We start from the raw sequence: 26,079 nt of genomic DNA on the forward strand, positions 1-26,079 counted from the left end.
TGGGGCCTTGCTCAAGGGCACCTCGGCAGTGCCCAGGAGGTGAACTGGCACCTCTCCAGCCACCAGTCCACGCTCCATATTTGGTCCGGACGGGGACTCGAACAGGCGACCCTCCGGTTCCCAACCCAAGTCCCTATGGGACTTGAGCTACTGCTGCCAGGTCCAAACCTGAAGAGCTTTTTCCCACTGGAATAAAGGCACTTCAGCACCACTGGTGCAAGAGTGTTGACTTAGAGGGGGATTATGTTGAAAAGTAAAAGCACTGAAAAATCTGTATCTTGTTTTGTTTCCTTGAGACTCAAAACTTTTTGGTCATCCCTCAAGAACACAAATCTAGTCAAACATTTTTACCTCAACTAAAGTCATAATCCTAAAATCACCATGAAATAAACCCAATGTTTGATACCATCAACAAGAACCAGTTCCAGTTGACGACTAGTTCTAAATTGTCCAATCCATTGGAGTGGTACGCCTCAGAGCTTTCAATTCGTTTCATTAATGCTGGCATGTTTTTCTGACAGTTGTACATTGCAGTACAATGGCATCAAACTCATGCGTTTAGCTGCTGGAAATTTGTGACAAGAAGGAGTCATGGTAGAGATGAAGAAATGGTCTAAAGCAGGGGTAGGCAAACTACGGCTCCAGAGCCAAATGCGTCTCTTATGCCCCTCTCCAGTGGCTCCCTGTGGCTTTGACGAAAAATTATATGAAAATGTATAACCATTCTTGTTTTTAACATTTTCATTTACTGTTGTATGCCTAAAGTGATTCTTGCATTCTCCAACTGTAAAAATGCGTACCCTTTACACCTATTTAAAAATATGTTTTGACATTTTGTCAATTAAAATGAGTGTTATACGTCTAGTCTGGTGCCTTTTCCTCTAAAAACATCACTAGTGATGGTTAAGGTAGTCTTGAGTCTCCCTAGCTAGGCTAGCTGTGGATTCCAAATCCAAAAAGGGAGAAATCTCAGGGTAAAATTTAGAGAGAATTTAGTGCAAGGACAAATTTGTTTGCTTTTATTGGCAATGCTGCAAAACTGAAGTACTAAATAATCAACAGCCCACTGCAGAGTAGCCACCTCGTGCTAAAACATATTAATGAATGCTCATTTAGAATCGGTGAAGATTCTCAGTCATCTGTGTCATGGTAATTGTAAGTGCTATATAGTAGGCAACTGTGCTTGCTTGAGTTTCTTGAAGACGTTTCGCCTCTCATCCAAGAGGCTTCTTCAGTTCTGAATCAAAGAGCTCAATTAGATCTATTAGTAATGTTGGTAGGCTAAATTCGACTTGAACGGCTTTGCTACCTTTCTTAAGAGGCTCAAATATGTTTTGCAGCTCCAGACAGATTTTTTCTTTTCTTTTTTGGCTAAAAGTGGCTCTTTCGATAGCAAAGGTTGCTGACCCCTGGTCTAAAGCATGGCTTCATTTCACAGAGATAGATGATAACTGTGCTACTTGTTATGTCTGTAAAATAATAATTTAAGCTAAGGGTGGGAACACCAGCAATATGCTGAAACATCTCTCTATGCAATATGAGCTGAAATTCCAGGAATGTCATGCATTTGATACTCAATGCACGAGCATTCCCCAGCTGAGCAGAACCACGTTTACCAAGGGTAAATATCCTATGGTATAATGACATTAACGCCACGTCAAGTCACACGCATGCATTTTTTTCTTCTCTGTTTCTACATTGTGTTCAGACTCAGGGATGATAAAACAGTTGCACTGGTGTTGAAAACCTACTGATCTAGAATCAATAAGGAAATTGATACAGAATTGGACCGAAAAGTAGAATCAGTATAATGGCATTGGTATTGATAAAATCTTATCAAATCCCATCCCTATCTCCAGTTGGCAATTTTTTTGCAATAGCTTTTCGATGTACCTGCGATCAGAAATGAGCTTTCTTTATTGTAATTTTCATTGTCAGTGGCAGAGTCCGCCATTTCCTCACTAGAATTAGACTGCCTGTCATTCATAGGAAAATGATGCAATAATGTAATCCAGCGCAATTTTATCTCACTGATAACAGCCTCACTGTTCACTTCAAGTTACTGCTGATGCCAAAAGAACATTTCAGACTGCTGCTGCTTCACATTAAGTATATTCAGCTGACCAAACGTGATGGCTTTTATTGTGAAACAGCCAGAGAAAACACAATGTGTTTTTTTTTTTTTTTTACCATAATTAGCACTAACTGTAACTAGTTATCAAAAATATGCCTAAAAAAACAAGACAGGTTGTTTTCTGCATCATTTTAGACAGTAGATCATCTTTATTTTCAAACCTCCAACTCCTCAACAAGGTAACCAACCTTCCTGTGCCGTGCTGTTGTGTGGAAAACTACCTGCAGCATGAATCAGATCATGGGTGCAATTATTTTTGACTGACATCTTCCTTAAGACACCAGAGTGTTTTTGGCTGCTGGCTAAACAGAAACATGAGTTGTACTTCTATTGTTTTTTCTGACCAAGTAGCTCCTCCAAGGCATTTGCTGTTATGTTAAACTGCACTTGCTGTTACCACGGTAACCACTGGTGTTGCCAAATCAATGAGGATCGAAATCTCAAGGATTACAACTTCAAACTTTTTGTTTAGTTTGAGTAAATAAGTCATGATAGAACTAGCAGGCTGCAGGTTTACTGGAGGCAAAAACAGTCTCCAGTAATAAGACCACTATGGTTTTTCAAGTATTAGTCAGGCCCCTTTCCGAAGAGAGAAGTACTAGCAAGGGGTTTAGCATGACAGCATGCCAAGTCGTAATGTAATCAGATCTCTCCTGAATGTGCATACTTTACAGAGTCATTGTGCCGTTCATTTGTTTTCCTCCCCCCATGGCATTAGCTCGTACTTAATGCCAGGTTGCACCAGCTTTTGGCTCATCACTGGCACTCCCAGATCCCAGCCTACCTCCTGACTCATCTACTTCTACCTCAGTTAGTGATTTCCAACATTTCAGAGAATGACTTTCAGCAGAGTACGAGCCTGAACATGTTTATTCTGCTGTTTTCATGTGTAGGTGGGGAGCATCAGCAATAGAGACAGACATAGTAAGAGCAAAGGGTTGGCTTATTCCCAGTCGAGCTGAAGTGTGAGTTGTACCCCTTTAATGAACATGAAACATCATTTGTTGTTGGCCTTTAGTCTATTGAGGCTACCGTGGGTGGAAAAACTACTCTCTCCTCCAATATAATAATCCTTCCTGACTTTTATCCAAATTAGGAACTTTAGCAAGAAGCCCATGCAGTGTGAATGCGTGGGACGAACGCCAAAATTGGAACTGCAAATGGTTTAGAGAGCTTTTCTGAATTTCTCTTCCTCCGGTAAAACTCCATTATAGCTGCGCTGGAAATATCTTGACATAATGATGTTACATTATCTATTTTCAGGCCATTTTCTGCAGGAGTCAGTAAAATCTGCCACCAAATAAAAATGCATCCAGAGTTGCAGTGACATCTGTTTCTAAAAACTCGTTGGCTGTGGACCTCATTAGGCAGTCAGTATGTATAGATGGATGGAGTTTCACTATCACGGCTTAAATCCACTCGACAGTCAGTATGGCGCATTTGAGAGTCAAAACAACCACAAAGACACACAAAAAGACCCCAAAGAGATGCACAGGATCTGCAAAGACACACAAAATAACTATACAAAAAGGGCAAAACAACCACAATGAGACACAAAAAGACCACAAAGAGATGCACAGGAACTGCAAAGACACACAAAATGACTACAAAAAAGAGCTAAACAAACACAGACACACAAAAAGACCCCAAAGAGATGCACGGAAACTGCAAAAAGACACAAAATAACTACAAAAAGGGGCAAAACAACCACAAAGAGACACGAAAAGACCCCAAAGAGATGCACAGGAACTGCAAAGAGACACAAAATGACTACAAAAAAGGGCTAAACAACCACAAAGAGACACAAAATGACTACAAAAAGGGGCTCAACAAACACAAAGAGACACAAAAAGACCCCAAAGAGATGCACAGGAACTGCAAAGAGACACAAAATAACTACAAAAAAGGGCTAAACAACCACAAAGAGACACAAAATGACTACAAAAAGGGAAAAACCACCACAGAAAGACACAAAAAACTACAAAAAGGGGCTCAACAAACACAAAGAGACACAAAATAACTACAAAAAAGGGCTAAACAACCACAAAGAGACACAAAATGACTACAAAAAGGGGCTCAACAAACACAAAGAGACACAAAAAGACCCCGAAGAGATGCACAGGAACTGCAAAGAGACACAAATTGACTACAAAAGACACAAAATTACCTAAAAGAGATTTAAAAAAAAAAAGACAACAAAGAGACACAAAACAACAAAAAAAGAGGCAACACCACCACAAAGTCTGTGTGTGTTGCTCCTATGGTGCTTCACTATCACAGCTTAAAAGCCACTCAACGGTCAGTATGGCACATATGAGAGGAGATAGAATATCTCAGTAGAAATGTTTTTTGTTTCAATGTCCGAAAAAGATGAACACAACTTTGAGCTCATAGGCAAAACCTGGATGTTCAGATGAAGCTTTTCCTCGTCTAAAACGAGTTGTGCTTGCTTGTGTGGGTCTCACTCAACCCCCAAGGGCTTGCTGCAATTTACACATTCCCGAAATGCTAAATCTTGGAAAGTGACAGGCGGTCAGCAGAATCGGCGGTGCACTGATACATGACAGTGTCTCACTTCAGGAGCTCTACCTGTCTGAGAAAATGGAGCCCGCGAGAGCAGTTCAAAACGCCGAGCAGCCATCGGGAAGAAGCACGGCACACACGAGCATGGCATAATGCTCTCATAACAATCCCTATCTCATCCTAACGCAATCCTAACTGGCTGGATACAAGCCATAACACACAGAGCTAAAGCGCTCTCTGAGCAATGAACATCATTTTCAGGAGCTATTTAGAACTCAAGTGGTTGCATTGTTGACTGTCTGGTTTGTACATTACCCTCCCCTCACCCCCGAGACTCTCACACACACACACACACACACCCACACACCCACACACACACACACACACACACCTGGAAACCGGCACCACCCTGAACCCTCACTCACGAAAAACCCTGCTGAAATGGCATTTAAAACGTTGCATAATCCTTGGCAACCTGACTGCACAAAGACAGGCTACAACCCCTGGAGTCAGATTACACCAAAATGACTTCTCTAAACATGTAAATGTTGCTAATATAAAAGGAGTGATTCAACAAGTGTACGCTGCAGTAAAGTACTGTACATCTGAGACAGCTAAGTATCTTTAGAAATGCCAGTTACCTAACCTTGGGAGATTTATATTCAGCGTCGTCCTGCCCTCACAGACCCTCCTCAATTCGATGAAACCACTCTAACAAGACTTAGGTAACGAGGAACTGACACTAATTGAGTTTTAATTACTGGTTAAGTGCATTAACACAAAATGGGTGCCACATTTCTAGATCAACTCCGTCTCAGGCTGACTAATCTCCTTAACCTCAGGTGCTGCGGTGTGATCTACAGTACAGTTATAACTCTTAAACTGTCACAGAGCCTCTTCAAGTCTGGAAAACCAAAGCACTTCCTCGTGAATTCCCCAGACACACTTGTGTGATTACGACAGAACGTAAAATGACACCCTACAAATCAAGCACTACGAAGTATTACAGTATATATGGCAGTGTAAGGCAACAATATTGCAGTTTACTACCCTCACTTTGATCCATAAATCTACAAGTCTGTTGGGTGCTGTGTTTTGCAGAACAACAGTTTAAAGATTGCTTAAAAGGCCCAACCCAACGCTGACTCAATGTAAAACAAATCCAGTTACAGACTTTCCTGGAACCACAGTATCTGTTAGTGCCTTATCATCACCATCACAATAACATATTCAGCAGATATCCTCTCAAAACGCAGCAGTGATATTTTTCAGTGCGTGGTGATGCTAAGGTCAGGCAGCCCCATGAAAGGCTTAGACAAATATTAAGTGTTTACTGAGAGAGGGCCTGTGCTTTGTGAGGCTAATACAGCACACCAAAACAATCACAGCCCCTCCCCGTCTATATAAAGTGCCCTCTATATGTGTACGCCTGTGTGTGTACGTGTTTCCATGTACATTCATGTGTGTGTATTTTTGACCTATACTCCCTCCGGACTAGCATGCTGAGTTCTGGGCACCATAACCTCATTCCTTCTCACTCCTAAGTAAACTCATCTCCACTTTCCTCTGGGAGCGGGCCGACTGCCGCTGGTCACTCTGAGGAATGTGTTACTGTTTTGTACGAGACCATCTTTCTCTTGTTTTGAACAAATCTGCAGCAGCAGCAAAGTAGCGCGCTTGATGCATTTATTCCCCCGATGGGAGCCGGGCTCTTTCTGAGGAGAGGGGAAAAAGTGCATCACAACATCGCCTGCATGTCAGTCAAACTCCACGAGGAAAATACAGCATTCCCTAAATGTGTGAGAGAATGTGTGTTTCACTATGTAGCTCCCGTGGTATGGCTAGACGTGTGGATGGATGAAACAAGACTAACGGGCACAGGTCAAGGGGCCCAAAGTGTCAGTTACATGAACTGACACTTAAAATGACCTCAGTGTGACACAAAAAGACCACAAACAGATGCACCGGCACTGCAAAGAGACATAAAATAACCAAGAAAGAGGGGAAAACAACCACAGGGACATACAATAACTACTAAAAAGACACAAAATGACCTCAAAATGACACAAATTAACTACATAAAGGGGACAAAACAACCACAAAAAGACACCAAATGACCTCAAAGAGACACAAAAAACCCAAAGAAATGCGCGGGAACTGCAAAGAAACACAAAATAACCACAAAAAGGGGCTACGCAACTAGAGAGAGACATAAAATGACTACAGAAAGACAAAAATTACCTCAAAGAGACACAAAAAGACCCCAAAGATGCACAGGAACTGCAAAGTGATGCAACATAACCAAAAAAGAAAGGGAAACAACCACAGAGACACAAAATGACAACAAATAAGGGCAGAACAACCACAAAGAGAGACAAAATGACTACAAACAGACACAAAATGACTACAAAAAAGGGAAAAACTACCACAGAGACACAAAATGACCTCAGAGAGACACAAAATGATCCCAAAGAGATGCATAGGAGCTGCAAAGAGACACAAAATGACTACAAAAAAGGGAAAAACTACCACAAAGAGACACAAAATGACTACAAAAAGACACAAAATGACTACAAAAAGGGAAAAACTACCACAAAGAGACACAAAATGACTACAAAAAAGGCAAAAATTATCACAAAGAGACACAAAATGACCTCAGAGACACAAACAGACCCCAGACACATGCACAGTAACTGCAAAGAGACACAAAATAACTACAAGAAAGGGGCTACACCATCACAGTATGTTGCTCCTATATATGTGAGGTGGCGGGGCCTTTTTCACATCTGTGCCCAGGGGCCCATTGTCTCATAATCCGGCCATGGCTAGAAGCATGAAACTGGAGAGAGAATCAATAGCAAACAATGAGCGGGATCTTAAAAGCCAAGGTTTATGACAGGATGGACCTCGTATGTTGCATGTTGCATGTACTTCAGCTGGCACAGGGACAACACCAGGCACTTGAACACACCATGTACAAGTCTTCCTCCACATACTGACCTATGACATTTCACAGACATAATGCCTTCACAGGATGTCGAACATAGTTTAGCTTCCTTAGTAGAAAAGGATAAAGAAAATAAAAGGCACAGACATGTTTGGCTACCTGAGATGAGCTAAGACAAGAGAACACGATGTACAGGTATCACACACATTAGAAATGAATTTCATGTAGCACACACACACCTCACAGCCTTGGCCAGCGCTGACTGCAGGAGAACTGTGTTTGTCTAGTAGCCTGCTTTCAAAGCTTTGCCTATAATGTGAGTGGACCCTGAGGGGGGAACCTGCTGCTTAAAATGGAAATAGCAGGGCACTGAGTGACCTTTCAGAGCCATCCACTCTGAGCATGTTATGTTCTGAGTTCAGATGCAACACTGCAGCTGCTGTAAGGCTGTGGTGAGCAACAATTACAGCAACTTTGATCAGCAACAAACACAGTACACACACACACTGAATGCCTCTCTGATGTCATTAGGAAGCAGCTACCTGCAGCCACTGCTTTGTCATCTACCCACCACAGCTGATCACTCCTAAATAGGCCAACAGAGTTCACAAATACACTCCAGCCGTTCCTAATAGCCGCGGCTGGGAGCCAAAGTGCTGCATATCTTGCTGTAAAAACGAGGAAATGGCGAAAAATAAAAATGCGACAGCAGTTTTCTAACTGATCCACATCACAGGCTGCTCCAGCTCCAACTGTGTTAACGTTACACTGAATAAAAAAAGCACCCAAACCCTTACCTGGCTTTCTGAGATAACGCCGTCTTGATGGTGTAACCTCAGCAAAAGGTTGAAAAGATGATCTCCTGAATTGGATTAACGAAGAGGCAGCCAACCAGTCAGGCAGAGGAAGAGGAGGAGGAGGAGGATATCTCTGAAGGGGTGATGCCCATGTTCATTATGTGTCCCTCCAACGTCGGGGTGGAAACATTTGACCTGCTACTGTCGCCTACAGCGCCTGAGATCAGGCCCTGGTGAAACACTAACACCAACAACCATCGGCGGAAAGCGAAACAAAAACAGCAGCGTAGGTAAATAAGCAGAGCAGAGGGGAAGCACAGGCTGCAGCTGACACTCTCCTTTCTGTTTGGCTTGACACTGGGATTGTTTGTACACCGGAACAGCGGTCTAATCTCGACTGCTCAAGAGTGCGCAACGTCCAGCCGTCTCTGCTACACGGATCCTGCGAGAAGCAAGGCGCTATCTTGTTGCAGAGAGATCCGGGGGCGGTGTGTTTACCTCTCCACCGTCCGTGCCGCCGTGCTCGGTGGGAAATCAGCTGCTCCGCACTGGAGAGACGCCATTTGTTCGTGAGAGGCTTCCCGTCTGCTGCCGCTTAAAGGAGAGCTCAGCACCTTGCAGCTTTTCATAAACGACAGCTCCCCCTGCTGTCAGAAGGCCGCAATCGCCTTTTTCCAAGAGTCGGTTCAGTTTGCGAGTATCATATTTTCTCACTTCCATCTAGTGGTGTAGGGCCATGCTGACACTGGAGTCTGCACAGTGCTGGAAGTATTCAGATCTTTAACTAAAGTATACACCAATCAACCAAAACAATAAAACCACTGACAGGTAATGTGAACAACATTGATCATCTTGTTGGGAAACCTTGGGTTCTGACATTCATGTGGACGCCACCAGACACTCCACCCACCGAAACACCAGTGCAGACCAGGCACCCCCCCCTTATGGCAGCAGCACTCCCTAGTAGCATTGCCCCGCAGCAGGACAATGCACCATGCCACACCACAAAAACCGCTCAAGAATAGCCTTAGGAACATGACAGAGACTCAAGGCATTGACCTGGCCTCCAAATTCCCCCAAACCCCAGTCTGATCAAACATATGTGGGACATGCTGTTACCCCACCTCACAACCCACAGGACTCAAAAGATCTGAAGCCAATGCATTGGTGCCAGACACTATAGGACCCCCACAAAAGTCCTGTGTTCATGCCTTGACAGGTCAGAGCCAAGTCCAGTCCAAGGACCATTGAACGGGGGTACCTCTGGGGTACCAGCACATCCCTCAAATCTTTGATCAGATTTGGATCTGGGGTATTTGGAAGCCAGGTCAACACCTTGAGCTCTTTGTCCCATTCCTTGGGCCATCTCTGAGGAGTTTTTGTGGTGTGGCATGGTGCACTGTCCTGCTGGGGGGCCACTGCCATCAACAAGCGCCATTGCCATGAGGGGGTTACTTGGTCTGCAACAGTGTTTGGATGGGTGGAGCATGTCAAGTAGCATCTACATGAATGCCAGGACCCAAGGTTTCCCAGTGGAATATGGCACTGTAACAAGACAATCAATGTTATTTACTTCACCCGCCAGTGGTTTTAATGTTTTGGCTGATCGGTGTAATAAGCAGTATAAGCTGTATTTATTTGCCAAACATCAGACATAAATGTCAAATGCTTCAGCTTTGGAGTAGACTTGTAAAGATGTCGGGTCAGAGACTCACTAAAAAGGTATTTAACTGGGACATCTCCCACTGTCATCCCTGGGCCAATGAGTTAAAATCATTATTTTATTCAAACAACTTGTAATTTATTTATTTATTTTTATTTATTTACACATTTATTTACATTACGATACAACCAGAGCAAAAGAATTAAAAGCCCAGTGTCTCCATCTGTATTTTACAGTTGTAGTTCATGTCAGTACAGTGTCTAGCACCTATGATGTATTTAGTCCTTTTATAAAAGACAAAAACTGATTCCAGACAAGCAAATATGATTCTCTACGGTACTGCAGATTGGCTATCATTAACTCAAATGATGCATTCTCTGTCATTAACTTAACCCACTCTCTATGTTCATGTCTAACTTGACTTTTCCAGTAGCGAAGGATGACTCTGGCAGCTGAGATAAAGCCTGTTAGGGCTAAAGCAAAAGCTGGTTTGGAGATCTTGGGTAGACATGACCTGTCCCCTAAGAGGCAAAGTTGAACTGATTCAGGAACAGGGAACTGAAACTTGTCACAGGTTACTCTGTGATATTCGCAAGATTAGGAGTGAAATATTTTGCATGTTTTTAGAGAACAATGGTCTAACATATAGAAGAAACCAAAACTACAAACTTATTGTCTCATAAATAATAGCTACAAAGAGAGTGAAAAGGTCTAACACCACCTCAGAGGAGGACAGAATTTGTTTGTTGTGTAATTTAGGTGAAATTGAGAATGAGGTTCACTGTATATGAAGACATAAGGAATGTACTTTTCAGTAAGATGACCTCTATCTACCTTTGTTGTGGCTGAATTTCTTTACCAGGCCTGGGATAGAAGGCAGAGTATTCTGTTTCTAGACTGAGTAGTTAAATGACATGTATTTTTGATTGTTACTGCAACGCCATTGTAATGATGCCTTGTAAACCCATGAGGGTTGGGCACATGTGTGCATGACACAAATAAAAATCAGTCAATAGTATTGTATATTTTCAATGACAATGTTGTGCATTTGATAATAAATAACTTGAAACTTGAAACAAGATGCTTATACAGTGTAGAAATACTCAGTTACGGGTAAAAGTCCTGTATTCAAACTCTTACCTAAGAAAAGTACAAAAGCATCTGCATCTGAATATTTTTTAAGTACCCAAAGTAAAAGTACTCACTGGATAAATATAACTAGAGGTAAAAAAAAATGTTTTGGGTGAATTTGAATTAATTCGTTAAAAACAAGCTGATAAAACAGGTAAGGTTAATTTGAACTCCAGAGGCCTTCAAGTCTGCAGGGTTTCAGTTTTGTTTCATTTCATTTACTCGGATGAGGTACTAATGAGGTCTCAGCTGCAGGACTCTCGATTGAAAATTTGTTAAATGACCTCTTGTGTAAGTTTCTGTTTTGGTTTGTTGACAACAGAAAGAAAACAACATATCAGACATCATCAGATAGAGCATCAAAGTCCTAGACTCTTTCAATTGTTGTGTCTGGTTTTCACACAGTCCTCCAACCTTTATCAAGATGGAGACAGTCATCGAGAATATTATTTTTTCTCACGAGTTGAACTTCCCTACAAAATATCCATTTATAAGTGAAAGACAAAGTAGCACAGTATGAATGTACTTTGTGTGTGAACAGCTGTAGCCAGGTTGCTAACCCAGTTTATCAAGTAGCGGCCTGTCCTTAACAGTATAGATAATCGGACAGGCCACTCTGCTCAGCAGGGTGGACTGGTTCCTGAGCATTTAATGTTTAGACTTCTTTTCATTTGTTTGTCATGTATGGCATCTGTTCATCTCCATTCACTGTAACTCACTAACTCATTGAAAGAGCCAGTGTAACAAGTTTCTGCTCTGGTGTGGTGAGATGAAATGTCACGAAACAAACTGTTCATAAGCAGATTTAGTAGGATTGAAGTCAATTAACCAAAAGTGATGTATAATGTTGTTTCACATTATCTTATGCCAGGACCTTTGGGCTGACTTTTAACTGGCCATAACTGAAGAAAGTGACTTTTCATTATAATATGGTGCAACATGCAGACAAAAATAAAATAAAACACTTTGACAAAGTTATACATGACAAAATATATTTATTATAAATATTTCCTCATATATGTCTCTACAGTGCAAGGAAACAACAATCTATCAATCTATTTATCTAGTGCAAAAATATTAACTTTGAATACCACGTGGCTTAACACTTCTTTTTTTCCAACAACAATAAGCAGTGCAGTGAGTTATAAAAGTAACACTCATACTATAGAAGTTATCTGTACAGTCTCCAGCAAAGTGAAATCAAAATCAAGCTGCACATTTTCACCACTCCAGCCTCATGTCGGCTTTGCTCCACACGTATTTCCCTCCTCTCTTGAGAAACATCTTTTCATCAAAGCCACTAAAGCAAATGGCCTCCTTCACGCCGACATCAAGGATGGACTTGGACGGGTCCTTCCGTCCCTCTCGGCAGTCCAGGAAACGCATCTGAAAAAAATTAAGAGGGAGTGGATTAGACAGACATTTAAATGCTCATCAGATGCAGTAAGTTACCTGGATACTGAACAGTGAGAAGGCAAAAAATGAAAAGTAGTAATCTTAAGTGTGTTTACAATATAAGGTACTTACATATTCATCCAGGATCAGGTAGGAGTTCCTCATCTGTGAAGACAAAGAAGATTACAGACTTTTAATTTGTGAGCACAGGGCCTGGTCTCTGATTCATGTCATTTCATTTTCCCCGATTTATATCAAAGGGTGTCAGACATTTGTAAAACGCCTACCCAAAATTTTAAATTTAAACATATCTAACAAGAATCATCTGGTTCAACCTTAATAAATTAAGGTAACGATGTGCATGCATCTTTTTAAGTAGTTCCAAATCTGGCATCCTACGAGTCTTTCATAATCTGACAAACTCAATTAGTTCAGTACAACCAACATGATTTGCTTTGACCTAAAAAAGCTTAATTAAGTTGTCCAGAGGTTGTGATGATATTTAGTGGTCAAAGATATTTAAAGAAATTTATTTTACTTGCATCCTACTCAAAAATGCCGAAAATATTTTGATTTTGAGCAACTTATTAAACTGACTAAAACATGTTAATGGAACTAACGTCATTTTGTTTTATGCTGAAAAACATCTTTTTTTTTAAAGCTTTATCCACTGACTATATGAATCATTTTTAGAGTGCACTCTGAACAATATGCATGCATCTTTTTAAGTAGTTGCAAATTTGGAATTTGAGAAACTCAATAAGTTTAGCTCAACCAACATGATTTGCTTTGACCTCCAAAAGCTTAATTAAGTTGAACCAACTTAATATCTATCCAAAGGTTTTGGTGGTCAAACTATTTTATTCAAGATATTCAAACATATTTCTTTTAATTCCATCCTACTCAAAAATGGTGGGAAAAAGTTTGGATTTTGAACAACTTCTTAAAATAAGTTGTCAACGGACTAAAACACGTTAAAGAAACAAACATATATTTTCACTAACTCCATGAATATTTTTTTAGAGTGCAATCTAAAATGGAATCTTTTGGTTCAACTTTAAAAAACTTAAAGTAACAATGTGCATGTATCCTTTTAAGTAGCTCAAAATCAGGCAATATTGAGTTAATCCTATGAGTCTTTCATAATCTGAGAAACTTAATTAGTTTAGTACAACCGACATGATTTGCTTTGACCTCCAACAGCTTAATTAAGTTGAACCAATTTAATATTTATCCAAAAGTTGTGATGATATTTAGTGGTCAAACTATTTTAATTCCATCCAACTCAAAAATGTTCTGATTATGATCAACTTCTTAAAAAAAAAAAAAAACGTTAATAAAACAAACATATTTTTTATGCTGAAAAACATCTTTATTTTAAGTGTTATCCACTAACCCCATAAATCATTTCTTAAAGTGCAGTATTATTTGTTGCCATTGTAATCATACCTTCTCATTGGACTCAGGAACGAGGCAGGACACGCTGCTGTGTCTCTCCAGAAACTCCTGAAACATCTGCTCGCTGATGACGAACCTCTCTGCCTCCCTCAGGGCTGCCTCTCCTGCATTTTCCCCATCAATCAGCAGACACTGGAACACCTGAAGACAGGAAGCACACACACAGAGACAGTGACGATGTGTGTCAAGATGCCATAAACCCAAACGTACGCACTCTCCCTTTCTCTTGTTGTTACCTTCCAGCGGACTGGGTTCAGCTGGAGGATGTTCTCTGTCATGTCTTCGTCCACGTTGAAGGTGTTGATGACCGAGTTGATTTTGAAGGCCACTTTGTACTGCTGGCACCAGATGCGGATCTTGTGAAGGTTTTCAATGTGGCTCTTCCTGCCTTGAGTTCTGCCAATCAGCTGGTTGGTTGCTTCATCAAAGCTGTCACAGGAGATGGCCAGGATGTCCAGATCGTCACCTGGTGGAGCGAGGTTCATTTTTTAGATCATGCATTGCTGCCAAGACTAAATTATGCTCCCCACTAGTGTAGGATATGAAACAGAAAACTGAGTTGACACTAATTTGGAGTCTCACCATATTTCTGGAACCATTTTTCTTTGATCATGCTTCCATTGCTGACGATGCTGACACTTGGGAGCTGGAGGTCCTGTTTACAGAACTGGACTAATTTACCCAGAAATTCCCCTTTATCATGCAGGAAGGGCTCTCCTCCAGAGAAGTTGATCTTTTCCATGCCTAATAAACAGAGTGATATATTTAACTGCATGCAACAGGTTTATAACCACACACACAAATCAACATACTATACTGATGTGTAAAATGTACCTGATTCCTTCAGGAGCTTGAGGCCCCTCTTGGCTTCCTCCAGAGGCAGCACGAAGGATGTCTTTGCAGTGTGGAAACAAAATCCGCATTTGTAGTTACACTTGCGTGTAAAGTGATAGTTGACACTTGTTGGAGTCATCACATTTTGAACCTCCTTTTGGTCCACTTCTCTGTCAGCAGTTGAAACAACTGATGCTCCCCTGCAGACTGCGGGTGTCCAGTACCAAACAGTTGAAAAGAGGCTCGCTGAGATGTCGTGCACGGTGCGGATGCAGAGCTGCAGCAGCAGCCTCAGAGACACGAGCGCAGAGGAGAATTTCATCTTCAGACCGGACCAGTATTGCACCTGCTGTGTTTGCACTGTGGATACTGACGCATCTTAAATAGAAGGCTGCAGGGCGCACCTTATAAACAGAGGAGGGCAGGCGATCAGCTGAGCAGCTGAGTTTCTATTTACAAAAGTCGAAAACGAAACCCAGCTGGGTGCAGATCTACATATCTGATGTCTTGCCTCCTGCCTGGGTGCATATCTGCACTAAAGTGGCTCTCGTATTCGATGTTTGGAAACAGAAACTTGGCTGCTCAGCTGACTACGGTCCCTTTATGCAGCTCTTTATATAAGATGAGTCAATATCAAAACATGGCGCTGCAGCTTAAATTATAATGCGCTCATTATTTATTATCATTAGTGTAGTAATCACAGGTGCAGAGGTGATAAGAATTAGAAACTTTATGTAAGTCTTATGATTACATGGAAATTATCGATATAAGATGCCATAAAATATATTTCTTGAATGCTAAAACTAAAACCAGTCAAATGCACGTGTGTAAAGTGTCGTGCATGTGACGTTTACTCAAATAAAAGCACGCAGACGGGAACTACATTTTATGACTCTCTACTGGTTGAATCCAAACTTGACCACACACAAACCATTATGCTCATAACAGCGCATGCAAAAACGCGTTATTAAAACATAAAGTAGTCCCTTATTATGATATAGGCTATATAGAAGGATACATAAAAGCACCCTTGTCTTGTTTTAAGCACTTTTCACAGCACCCAGTGAGCACCATACGGGATTTCAAAGGTGATTTCACCCTCTTTTCAACCAGCTAAAATATGGTTACAACATCATCATGTCACAAATGCAAATTTGTTTAATTATTTTGATATTTTGATCAGTTGTAGGTCAAAAAAGAGACGATACTTATTAGTGTGTAAGGTGATTCTCCAGTCACAATGCACTGGTGGGTGAAATATGGCCTACACAAAGACGTAATTTCAACGTTTTAAATGTTTAATATAAAATAACATGAATATGAAAATATATAGTCTGTATGCTCCCAGCAAGAAGCTGTCAGAATATTTTTTAATATCAGATCTGTACATTCGTCACTCATGGATAATAACCTGCGCTGACTGCTGTTACCGTTACAGCTTCGACTAGCTCAGTACAGACGTCTCACGGCTAACCGGGAGTCTATGACCTAAGAAAAGGAGCTAACAGAATAAACACAAGTCTTCCTCCACCTACATACTTTGTAAGTACCTGTGCTACTGTATTTCAATAAAGCAAAACAGAAATTAGCACTATCAGTTTTATTTTATGCTGCCAACGATGCGGGCTACCCTGCTGTTGTGCCAAGCTAGCTTGTTGTTAGCATGCTAGCTTGTAGCATGCTGTGGTTGGGAGCTACAGTAAACATAAACAAACATGCTGCCTGACTAATGGATTGCTCATGTGATTGTCTACATGGGCTGTTGCTGTAGCCTGTAAACTTGAATGTTTAGGTCGTTATTGTTTTTATTTTAATACTACACACCATCCAATGTGCAATTATCCTGTACAGCTGTCAAAATATACCCATACATACATATTTTTCCCATGTGTGCATAAGTGAAAGGTATATATAGTGTAAATAGTATAGAGTGTATAGTTGTGTCTAAATTTGGTACTTTATATTTTTCTAATTCTGATATATTCCTTTCTTATTTTACATTTATTCAATAAGTATTCTATTGCCTTTCAACTTGCTTTTCTACCTGTGCATTTTGAGCTGCTGTAACATGTGAATTTCCCCAGTGTGGGGTCAGTTAAGTTTTTATCTTATCTTATCTTTGCTCAAAGAGTACTAATGATGCAATAATATGTGTATTATTTACAGGTTTCCACCCTATCAGACCTCTTCCTGCAACCAGAGCGACAAACCAGAGGGACCCTACATCAATTACGTATTTTCTGTCATCGTTATTGTATTTAAAGAGCATTTTCCATGTTATATTTAAATTGTTGCTTAATAAATACAAATGTATTAGCAGGTGTCACATGGACTTATTTATCTTTCAAGTGGAGGCTGTAAATGTGTCAGTATGACCAAGTATATAACCACATTTACATATAGTTTTATCTTACAGTGAGTATTTTGAGGTTTAAAAGAAGTCCAGAATTGGCTCAAAAGTGAAAGTAATTCCACCGCCTATTTGAAGACGTTGACTGAATGGTTTCATTTGGACCATGTTTCACTGAGATTTTCAATTTTGGCATTCAAATGAGAAATCTGGATGTGATTTCTTGGTTCTTGGTGAAGATAGACTATTATTTAGACTATTATTTGCACTGTGGAGGATGAAAAAGGTCACTATAGCAAATCCTGGTGAAATATGGTCTAAATATGAACATTACTGTGAATATTATTGCATTATTATTAAGGTTGTTTTAGTTGTCAGAGCTATGTAGAGGAATGCTATTTTCTCCTAAGTCTCTGTTTCTTTAAGTAAAAAGTAATTTCAAGTTTGTCTTTTCCTCCACTCACTTTATCCCTCCCTAAATGCCTAAATGCCCTACCCATTGAGCACCTGCCAAAATACTACCACAGAGACACCACCCTGCTGTGACACAACCAGAAACTATGTCCTCTGACCTGTCCACAAACATAACTTAGAGCTAGGGAAACATGTCTGTGAATCAGCTGTACAGACCCAGCTGATAGTGGCTGTTAAGTTTCGTTTTCTCAGCTTTGCTCAGCGCAGTTTCATTTTCCCCTCAGCACCCACTTTATGTAATGCCTCGCAGTCAGTGTTATTATAGCAGACTGAAACCGGTCAATACGACCTATAGCCCAAACAAATGGCACGGCGCACTATGTCTGTGTTTCCTCACTGGTCCTCCCGTGTTTTCTCCGTGGAGCTGGATGGAGCATCCGTCTACTTTTCAACTGGTGAGAAGCACCGGGGAGAAGAAGTGCCACGGGTGTTTAGAGAGATCCACAACTACGGAAGGTGTTACTCTCTCCTCGTCTGCAGCAGCGACACAATCAGACGTGCCAAGTTTTACGGGGAGCTGAAAGACAAATTGTTGAGAGACTTGCCTCCAGAGTGTCATTTGTCTCCCATGCTCTCATTTCTGCCAGATGTCAAGGATTCGCTCTTAAAGGGCTACTTTTTAAAAGATTATTCTCAGAGTTCGTCCCCGACAGAGAGACTTCTGAGAGGTTTGATACAGCACGATGATCCGGTGCTTGTGTGTTCGTACTCTAAAGGTGAGGACGGTGAGCCGTGGACTCAGCACCTGTGGTCTCATGCAGACAGACACGCGATGCAAATGTCACAGGATTACTATGTGGTACCCTCAGAGGCTCCAGAGTGTCACCCATCTACTCTCAACATCATCAACTCTGATGTGTTCTACAGTTTCCAGGAGGCTTATGAAGTACTCAAAAAGGTTATTATAGTCACTTTATGATATGCACAGGCTTGTTTTACAATAACATAAACATATTCCTTCATATGCAAAATATGCAATATGGCACCCTCTTGTGGTGAAGTTAGGTATTGCAGTGTGGCTCAAAGGCTCTCAGTGTGTAGGATTTAGAGGGATATAATGGCAGAAATGGAATATGATATAATAAGTATGTTTTCTTTAGTGTATAATCACCTGAAAATAATAAGTGTTGTGTTTTTGTTACCTTAGATTGAGTTGTTTATATATAGGGGGTCCTCATCTATAGACATCACCTTGTTACAGCCGTGCTTCTACAGTAGCCTGGAACAGACAAACCAAACACTGGCTCTAGTTAGGGCTATTTGCGATCTCGTGTTGGCCCCAGTAGATAGAAGCCCCCTTTTTACAAGAGTGTCGGAAAAACACTTATTTTCTTAATGTAAAACTGCTTTATTCAGTGTTTTTACCGGTCTTTATCACCTGGGGTCTCATTTATTAAACAATGTGTAGGATCCATACTAAAAATGTACGTACAGACAAAAGCCAAAAATGCCTTGCACCAAAAAAAATATTCAACAATTTCTACAATCAGGCTCCCACCTCACCATCTATGTGGCCAATTTCCTGTCTCCAAAATGCACATAAGCACGAGTCAAAGTTTAGATCACAACTTTTGCGTGTGAAGTGGCGTAGACATCTTTCAGGCCTCGTTTTGTGCGTACAGTGTTTATAACTGAGACCCCTGGTCTGTTTCTTTTGGAGAGGAAGCTAACTCTATGGATAATTTAGCTCCTGGTAAAACCTGAACATCTGGAACTTAAGTCACCAGAGAAAAAAGTTTAGATGCCAAACAGCATTGGAGAGACACTGATTTGTAATGTAAAACTGCTTTATCAAATGTTTGTACCGGTTTAAATCAGCTGTTCGGAGTGGTCCAGCCACAGGGTCCAGATTTCTCCTTAGTCATTAGTTCAAGGTCCACAAAATTAAATATATTCAGTGATATACTTGTGTTTGGCCATGTCCTTGAACTAGTTTGCTGCCTCTCAGAAATAGCTGTCCATTAATCTCACTCTATAGCAGGAAACGGCATTTCAAAAGAAAAGCTTTGTGCCAGAAATTCATTGTACATCAAAATACAGTATTTTTTTTACAAACTTGACACATCTGCAAGTTAACTGTAGTCCATTCAGAATGGACCCGCGATCCACTTTTGGACCGCGACCCACCAGTTGGGACCCACTAGTTTAAATCAGTGGGTCCGTTTGTTTTGGAGGAGAGGAGACCTCTGTGGATAATTCAGCTCCTGGTCAAAACTTCCAGAATATCTGAATCATAAAAAGAGGAGCACACATTAAGTTATGAGAGAAAATAGGTGAGCACACATAAGCAGGTTTATTTTGGAGAGGAAGCAACCTCTGTGGATAATTTAGCTCCTAGTTAAAACCTCCTGAACAATAACCACTGAAGGAATTCTAACTGGGAGAATTTTCAGCTGGTTGCAAGCTGTAATCCTCACCACTAGATGCCACTAAATCCCTCGAAATGTTACACACTGCTCCCTTAATGCCTCATTTATTCTTCATTGCCAGGTGGCCCACAGTTGTGTGTGTGTGTTCATGCAGCACCACAGTCTATGACTCCCTCCTGCCTCCTCTCACAGCAGCAAACTGATTTTGTCTGTTCTGCAGTGCGGTGACATCATCCCAGAGGCGACGTCTGTGCTGGAGCTGCTGCCCAGCAGAGCGGAGGCCAGAAGTAAACCAGACTTCCCTGTTATTGTCATAGAGGGCCTGGATGCCACAGGTTAATGCCATTACCTCATAAATAAATATGGGGATCAGTTTGATGTATAGATGTCTCGCTAAAGTGATGGCCAGTTGTTCTCTGCTAAAGCCATTATCTGCCAACGAGATTCGCCTAATGGAATATCATGTATCATGACCTCAGGAAAGTTACATCACCATGAAAATGGTTTATTGAAGAGCTCGTTCATCTAATACTCTTTGCAAACCTCATGAAAAGTCAACCATGTAGGTAGGATGGGAGGTTGAACTTTTCAAGAGTCACTTCACTCCCTTATTACATTTAAAGAAAAGAAAAATGTGGTGAATTCAACTTTTTGTTCACTGAAAAAAAAAACCCCCAGTCTTTTTTTGCTTCATCTTTGTACATGACATGACTCTGTCCTTCCTCCTTCTCCCCATCACAGGTAAGACCACTCTGACTGAGTCTCTGAGGGATACTCTAGGGGCCACTCTCATGCCGTCCCCTCCCCAGTGCCTGTCCCCCATGAGGGCCCGCTTTGATTGGGAGCCGCCACTTATCCGCAGGGCCTTCTATGCTCTGGGGAACTACATCACAGCGAAACAAATCGTCCAGGAGGGCATGAAGACACCTGTCATCGTTGACAGGTAAAGACACCTGAGATGTCACAGGTGTTGTGACGTTTGCCTGTTTCGTGACCTGTTTTGTGATAGAGAGACAATAGATACGTTCCACTGGGATCTAGACCTGCAGTTCAATATTTAACATGTCTCACTCTCCCTGTGAGTCACCTGAGCATCCATCCATCCATCATTCACCTTTCAATCCACCATTCACTCTCTGTCGTCTCCAGATTCTGGCACAGCACAGCAGCGTATGCCATCGCCACAGCAGTGAGCGGTCCAGTGTGCAACCTTCCAGCGGAGGGTTCGGAGGTTTACCGCTGGCCCAGTGACCTGCTCCAGCCCAGCCTGGTGGTCGTACTCACACTGGACCCTGAGGAGAGGAGGAGGAGGCTGAGGGACAGAGGTCAAGGAAAGACTGAAGAGGAACAAGAGCTGGACCACAACCAGCTTTTCAGACTCAAGTGAGACATTTGGATTACAAGTACATAATACGTATATGTCAAGGATACATACATACATGCTTCAGTTGACCATTAAACATTTAAAATACCACGCAGGGCAAACCAGTTAATTGGCTGATTGCTTCTTTGAATAATTTATTTATTGTTTAGTCTACAAAATGTCAGAAAATTGTGAAAAATGTCCACCACAATTTCCCAGAAACTCGAGGTGATGTCTTCAAATTGTTTATGTGCAGTCAAAAGTCAAAACCCAGAGATATTTAATAATAATATAATAGAATCTCAAAGACACCTACAGAACTATATTTATGTTGCAGTGAACACCTTTAAAAAACATCCATCTTAGCAAATTATTTAGGCTTTAGTTTATATGGTGTAGTGATTTTCGGTCTTAAAACGTTGTCGTTTCCACTCTTGTATCACTAATAAGGCAGATGACTGATGGTATGATTGTGACAATCTGAAAAAATACTTCCCCCACAAAATGATCATCTGTATTATATCAATTACTCATCCTGTGTTACGTTGAATTCAGAAAGACAACTGTTTTCTTGCATACATCCACGGTGAACGAAGAATCCGAAAACAGAGAAAATTCATGTTGAAATGAAGGAAAGTCCAAAACAGTCAAATGTCACTATTGAGGCAGATAACTGGTGGTACAATTTAAAGGAATACTTTACCCATAAAATGATAATTTGCATTTTAATTACTCACCCTGTGTTACATTGAATTTGTCCAAAAAAAAAAAAAAAACCTTTGCTTTTCCTCACATGCCTCCACAGTGAACGAAGAATCCAAAAACGGAGAAAATTCATGTTGGAATTCAGTAAAGGGGGCAAGCATTTTAAGCAACAGCAAAACTATATCAAAATATCTATTTACAAACTCTCACATAACTTGTGCAGTATAATCCAAGTTTCATTTATCCAGTTGAAAGCTCCGTACTTCCCAAACACGAGTACTTTTGCTAAAAAACGAAAACAGTCTTATTCACGGTTGAGTAGCGCTTTTGGGTGAGTGCATGCGTTATAACGCTGCTCAATGGAATGCAGAAACACACGTGCTTGCTCTAGTGCACTACTCGCAGGGTTTTAAATAGTAAGGTTTTAGCAAAAATACTTGTATTTGTAAAGTACTGAGCATACGACTGGATAAATGAGACTTGGATTATACTGCACAAGTTGTGTGAGAGTCTGTAAACAGATGTATTTTTGTTAGTTTTACTCCAATTCATCGAGAATCTTTTGGGATTTTCTTCGTTCACCGTGGTGGCAAGCGAGAAAAACAGTTATCTTCACGAGTTCAGTGTTACACAGGTTGAATAACTGATACACAGATAAATGGAGAATCCAAAAACTGAGAAAATTCTGGATGAATTGGAGTACAAACCAAATCAAAACATCTGTTTAAAAACTCTCACACAATTCATGCAGTATAATCCAAGTCTCATTTATCCAATCGTATGATTAGTACTTCCCAAATACAAGTAGTTTTGCTAAAACCTTACTATTTAAAACACTGCCACCTACAGGTAGTACATCACAGCAAGCACGTGTTTGAACTCTGTTTGTGCGTTCCATTGAGCAGTGTTATAACGCATGCACTCGCCCAGACATGCAACTCAACCGCTAGGAAGACTGTTTACGTCAAAGGGTTTTGAATAATACGTTTTTAGCGAAGTATACAACCGAATAAATGAGACTTCGATTATAGTGCCCAAGTTATGTGAGAGTTAGTAAACAGATATTTTGATATACTTTTGCTGTTGTTTAAAATGCAGCCCCCATTTTTGGATTATTCGTTCACCGTGGAGACATGCAAGAAAAACTTTTCTTGACAAATTCAATGAAACACATGGTGCGTAAGCAATATACAAATAATCATTTTGCGGGTAAAGTTTTTCTTTAAACTGTAACAATCATACCACCAGTTATTAGTGGTGCTTATTACCACCAGCCCCATTAGTGAAACTGAATTGTAAACGATTTCATCAAAAATTTCCACCTGTTGTTTTAAATAAAGTTTTAAGACTGAAATCACCAAACCATATCAACTGGACATTTTTAGTTGTCATACACTGCAACATAAATATAATTCTGTCTGTGTCTTTGAGACATTATACACACATTCTATTAATCTAATTGAGGCCCAGTATGACAGTATTGTATGTTACACAGAGTTGGCAATGATGGAAAAAGATAGAGGAAAAAAAACAAACACAGTAGACACCCTTAGCGATGTGACATGTGTGGACAAATGTTCCACAGTCTGTGATGAAAACAGTTCTCTGTGAGTGTGAAAACATGAAACCACAGATGGGCTACAAACTGTACTCCACGTTCCACTGAGTCAGGTCAGCTCAGTCTTAGTCTGATCCATCAAACACTTAACAATCAATTACCGTCCCGTGGGGGAAGCAGCTGATGAGAAAGAACAGGTGATTAGTTGCTGAGCTGTTGTGCTCCATTAAGCTGGTCAAAACTCGCAGGGCACCGGCTGCCCCGATAGTCGCTACGCAGACAGGTCGATGGCTAGTTTCATTCATCCTCTATCCTGACATAATGGCCTTTCCACACGGGACAGCCAGATGTTGGGCCAGCAGAATTACAGAACGGAGGGAGTTGACTGTCTGCTGCAGAGAGTGTGAGAGTTTCTGCAGACTTCAATCACCATCACACGGACTATTCTTCATTTGTCTTAGGAAACGGCTGCTCTCCGAGCCATCTGTGTTGTTTCTCATGCTAAATTTCTCACATGTTGTGCTTTTCATCACTCTCCTCACTCTTCACCTAAACTGTGAGCAGTCAAAATACTCAAAGTTGTCAGGAAAACAGATTATTCTGTTGCATGCAAAGTGTCATTTACTGTTTATATGCTTATTTTCTTCACCAATGTGTTTGTGTGTTGCAGAGTGGAGAAGGCTTACCAGAGGATCACTGGGCCACCATGCGTCACTGTGGATGCTAGTCCTTCTGCAGACCAAGTGCTCCAACAAGTGCTGCTTTTAATTAGGGGCAAATGCCACTTGTAAACAGTTCTCCATCTCCCCTGCTGTCGGCCAAGCATCAAGTGGATGTAGTACCCCCTGTCGCCACTGGGTGCCAGTAAGGTGTTGTGGATGCCTCAGTAGGGGGAATGGTGGCCAGACTGGAGTGTGGAGAAGAGATTCTTTTCAGAATGAGTAAAGGTTGAATGGCCAGGGGCCAGAACTGCATGCTACAATCAGACATACATATTCATGTAGACACACACATGCATGGACTGATTCTGACACACACACACACACACACACACACACACACACACACACGCACAAAAGTATTGTCAAGAAGAAGTGTGCACTTAACTGCTGTTGTGACCTCTCAGAAATCAGACACAGTGTAGCTGCACTCATTGACTACCACTTGTGTTCGAACGGACACTGAGGAAATGGATAGAAATATTTATATGAGCACCAGTCAGATAGAGTCCATTTAAGTGCATAAGTGTGCAAAAATCCAAATCTCAAAACATTTAATAGATCCACAAGAATAAAAACAGTGAAATACACTCCGATAACATGCTTTTAATTTGTTAAAAACATGTTTCAAATTAAAAGACAGTGACAGTATCGGTTTGTCGTTTACACTCGACTTGTCGACTTGGACTTTAACGCCAAACACTCATGACTTCACTTTGACTTGAGCTTTTGACTTGAAAATGCTTGATACCTTCCCCCCAAACCAATTTGGAAGGAGAAAGTTAAAGACATTTTTTCCAATATGAGAAGAGTTGAATACAAGACAGGACAGAAACTATAAAATTCCTTCTGTCGTGGTATTGGTTAATCGTGCTATATGCTAAGAAAGTACAATGTCAGCGTTGTGTTTTATGCTTAAGTTCAGTCGCACTTGTTTCAGTGTTTAAAAAGCATTCAGAATTATTTTAAATGCAATATACTATACTATACAAGTCTGTGGTTGAAATAGCAGTACAACATTTGGTGAAGAGCGCATTGTGACTTGTATAGGACCAGAAATTCAATGGGACTTGACTTTGGACTTAAATCAGAACTTGCATGTCTTGACTTGGGACTCGAATTAGGACTTGAGTTCAAAGACTTTACACTTACTTGTGACTTTCAAAACAATATCTTGGTTCTACCTCTGTTTTGGGGGTTCCTGCTTCTCTTATGTAAAGCTATCAATAAGTTATACAACCTGTATGTAAGTGTGTCTATGTTCAGCTTGATTATATACGTGCATATAAACTCTCCATGAACACTTTTGCTTTTATTTTCTTCTTTCCTACAAAATAAGAGTCCTTCGTGCACTGCAGATAACAATTCCCTTTAGTTCAGCTGTGATATTGACACAACTGATGCCACTTGTATTGATAACCTGAGTGGCTCGCAGTGGAGCCACAGAGCACACTGAGAACAATATAGTGCTGTTTGTACTTGATGTTCTCATGGGTGCACTCGCAAGTGAGCACACNCTCGCAGTGGAGCCACAGAGCACACTGAGAACATATAGTGCTGTTTGTACTTGATGTTCTCATGGGTGCACTCGCAAGTGAGCACACGTAAATGTACATACACACTTGCGTAAACACACAAACAGGCACACAGGCCCGCGCA

At 40.9% G+C, this 26,079-nt stretch overlaps 3 protein-coding genes across 3 annotated transcripts in view; 1 reads left to right on the forward strand and 2 right to left on the reverse strand.

Moving 5' to 3' along the window:
* rnf144aa (ring finger protein 144aa) overlaps nucleotides 1-9,001 on the reverse strand; it is a 48,794-nt gene extending 39,793 nt beyond the window's left edge. The window contains exon 1 of the mRNA XM_050061477.1: nucleotides 8,402-9,001. The gene's annotated coding sequence lies outside the window, so the exon portion shown is untranslated. The remainder of the gene's footprint in view (nucleotides 1-8,401) is intronic.
* Nucleotides 9,002-12,170: 3,169 nt separating this feature from the next.
* rsad2 (radical S-adenosyl methionine domain containing 2) lies at nucleotides 12,171-15,343 on the reverse strand. Its single transcript, XM_050062234.1, has 6 exons — nucleotides 14,883-15,343; nucleotides 14,631-14,792; nucleotides 14,285-14,514; nucleotides 14,040-14,189; nucleotides 12,723-12,755; nucleotides 12,171-12,581 (listed from the first exon to the last, which is right to left on the reverse strand). The coding sequence occupies exons 1-6, from the start codon at nucleotides 15,202-15,204 to the stop codon at nucleotides 12,417-12,419; spliced, it is 1,062 nt and encodes a 353-aa protein (XP_049918191.1). The 5' UTR covers nucleotides 15,205-15,343; the 3' UTR covers nucleotides 12,171-12,416.
* A 2,530-nt stretch (nucleotides 15,344-17,873) lies between these two features.
* cmpk2 (cytidine monophosphate (UMP-CMP) kinase 2, mitochondrial) lies at nucleotides 17,874-25,714 on the forward strand. The gene is made up of 5 exons (XM_050062233.1): nucleotides 17,874-18,604; nucleotides 20,296-20,410; nucleotides 20,817-21,018; nucleotides 21,225-21,458; nucleotides 24,372-25,714. Exons 1-5 carry the CDS (start codon nucleotides 18,011-18,013, stop codon nucleotides 24,490-24,492), a joined length of 1,266 nt encoding a protein of 421 aa, XP_049918190.1. The 5' UTR covers nucleotides 17,874-18,010; the 3' UTR covers nucleotides 24,493-25,714.
* The last annotated feature ends 365 nt before the right edge of the window (nucleotides 25,715-26,079 follow it).

This window comes from Epinephelus moara, chromosome 14 (assembly GCF_006386435.1).
Source record: "Epinephelus moara isolate mb chromosome 14, YSFRI_EMoa_1.0, whole genome shotgun sequence".
Classification (NCBI taxonomy): Eukaryota; Metazoa; Chordata; class Actinopteri; order Perciformes; family Serranidae; genus Epinephelus; species Epinephelus moara.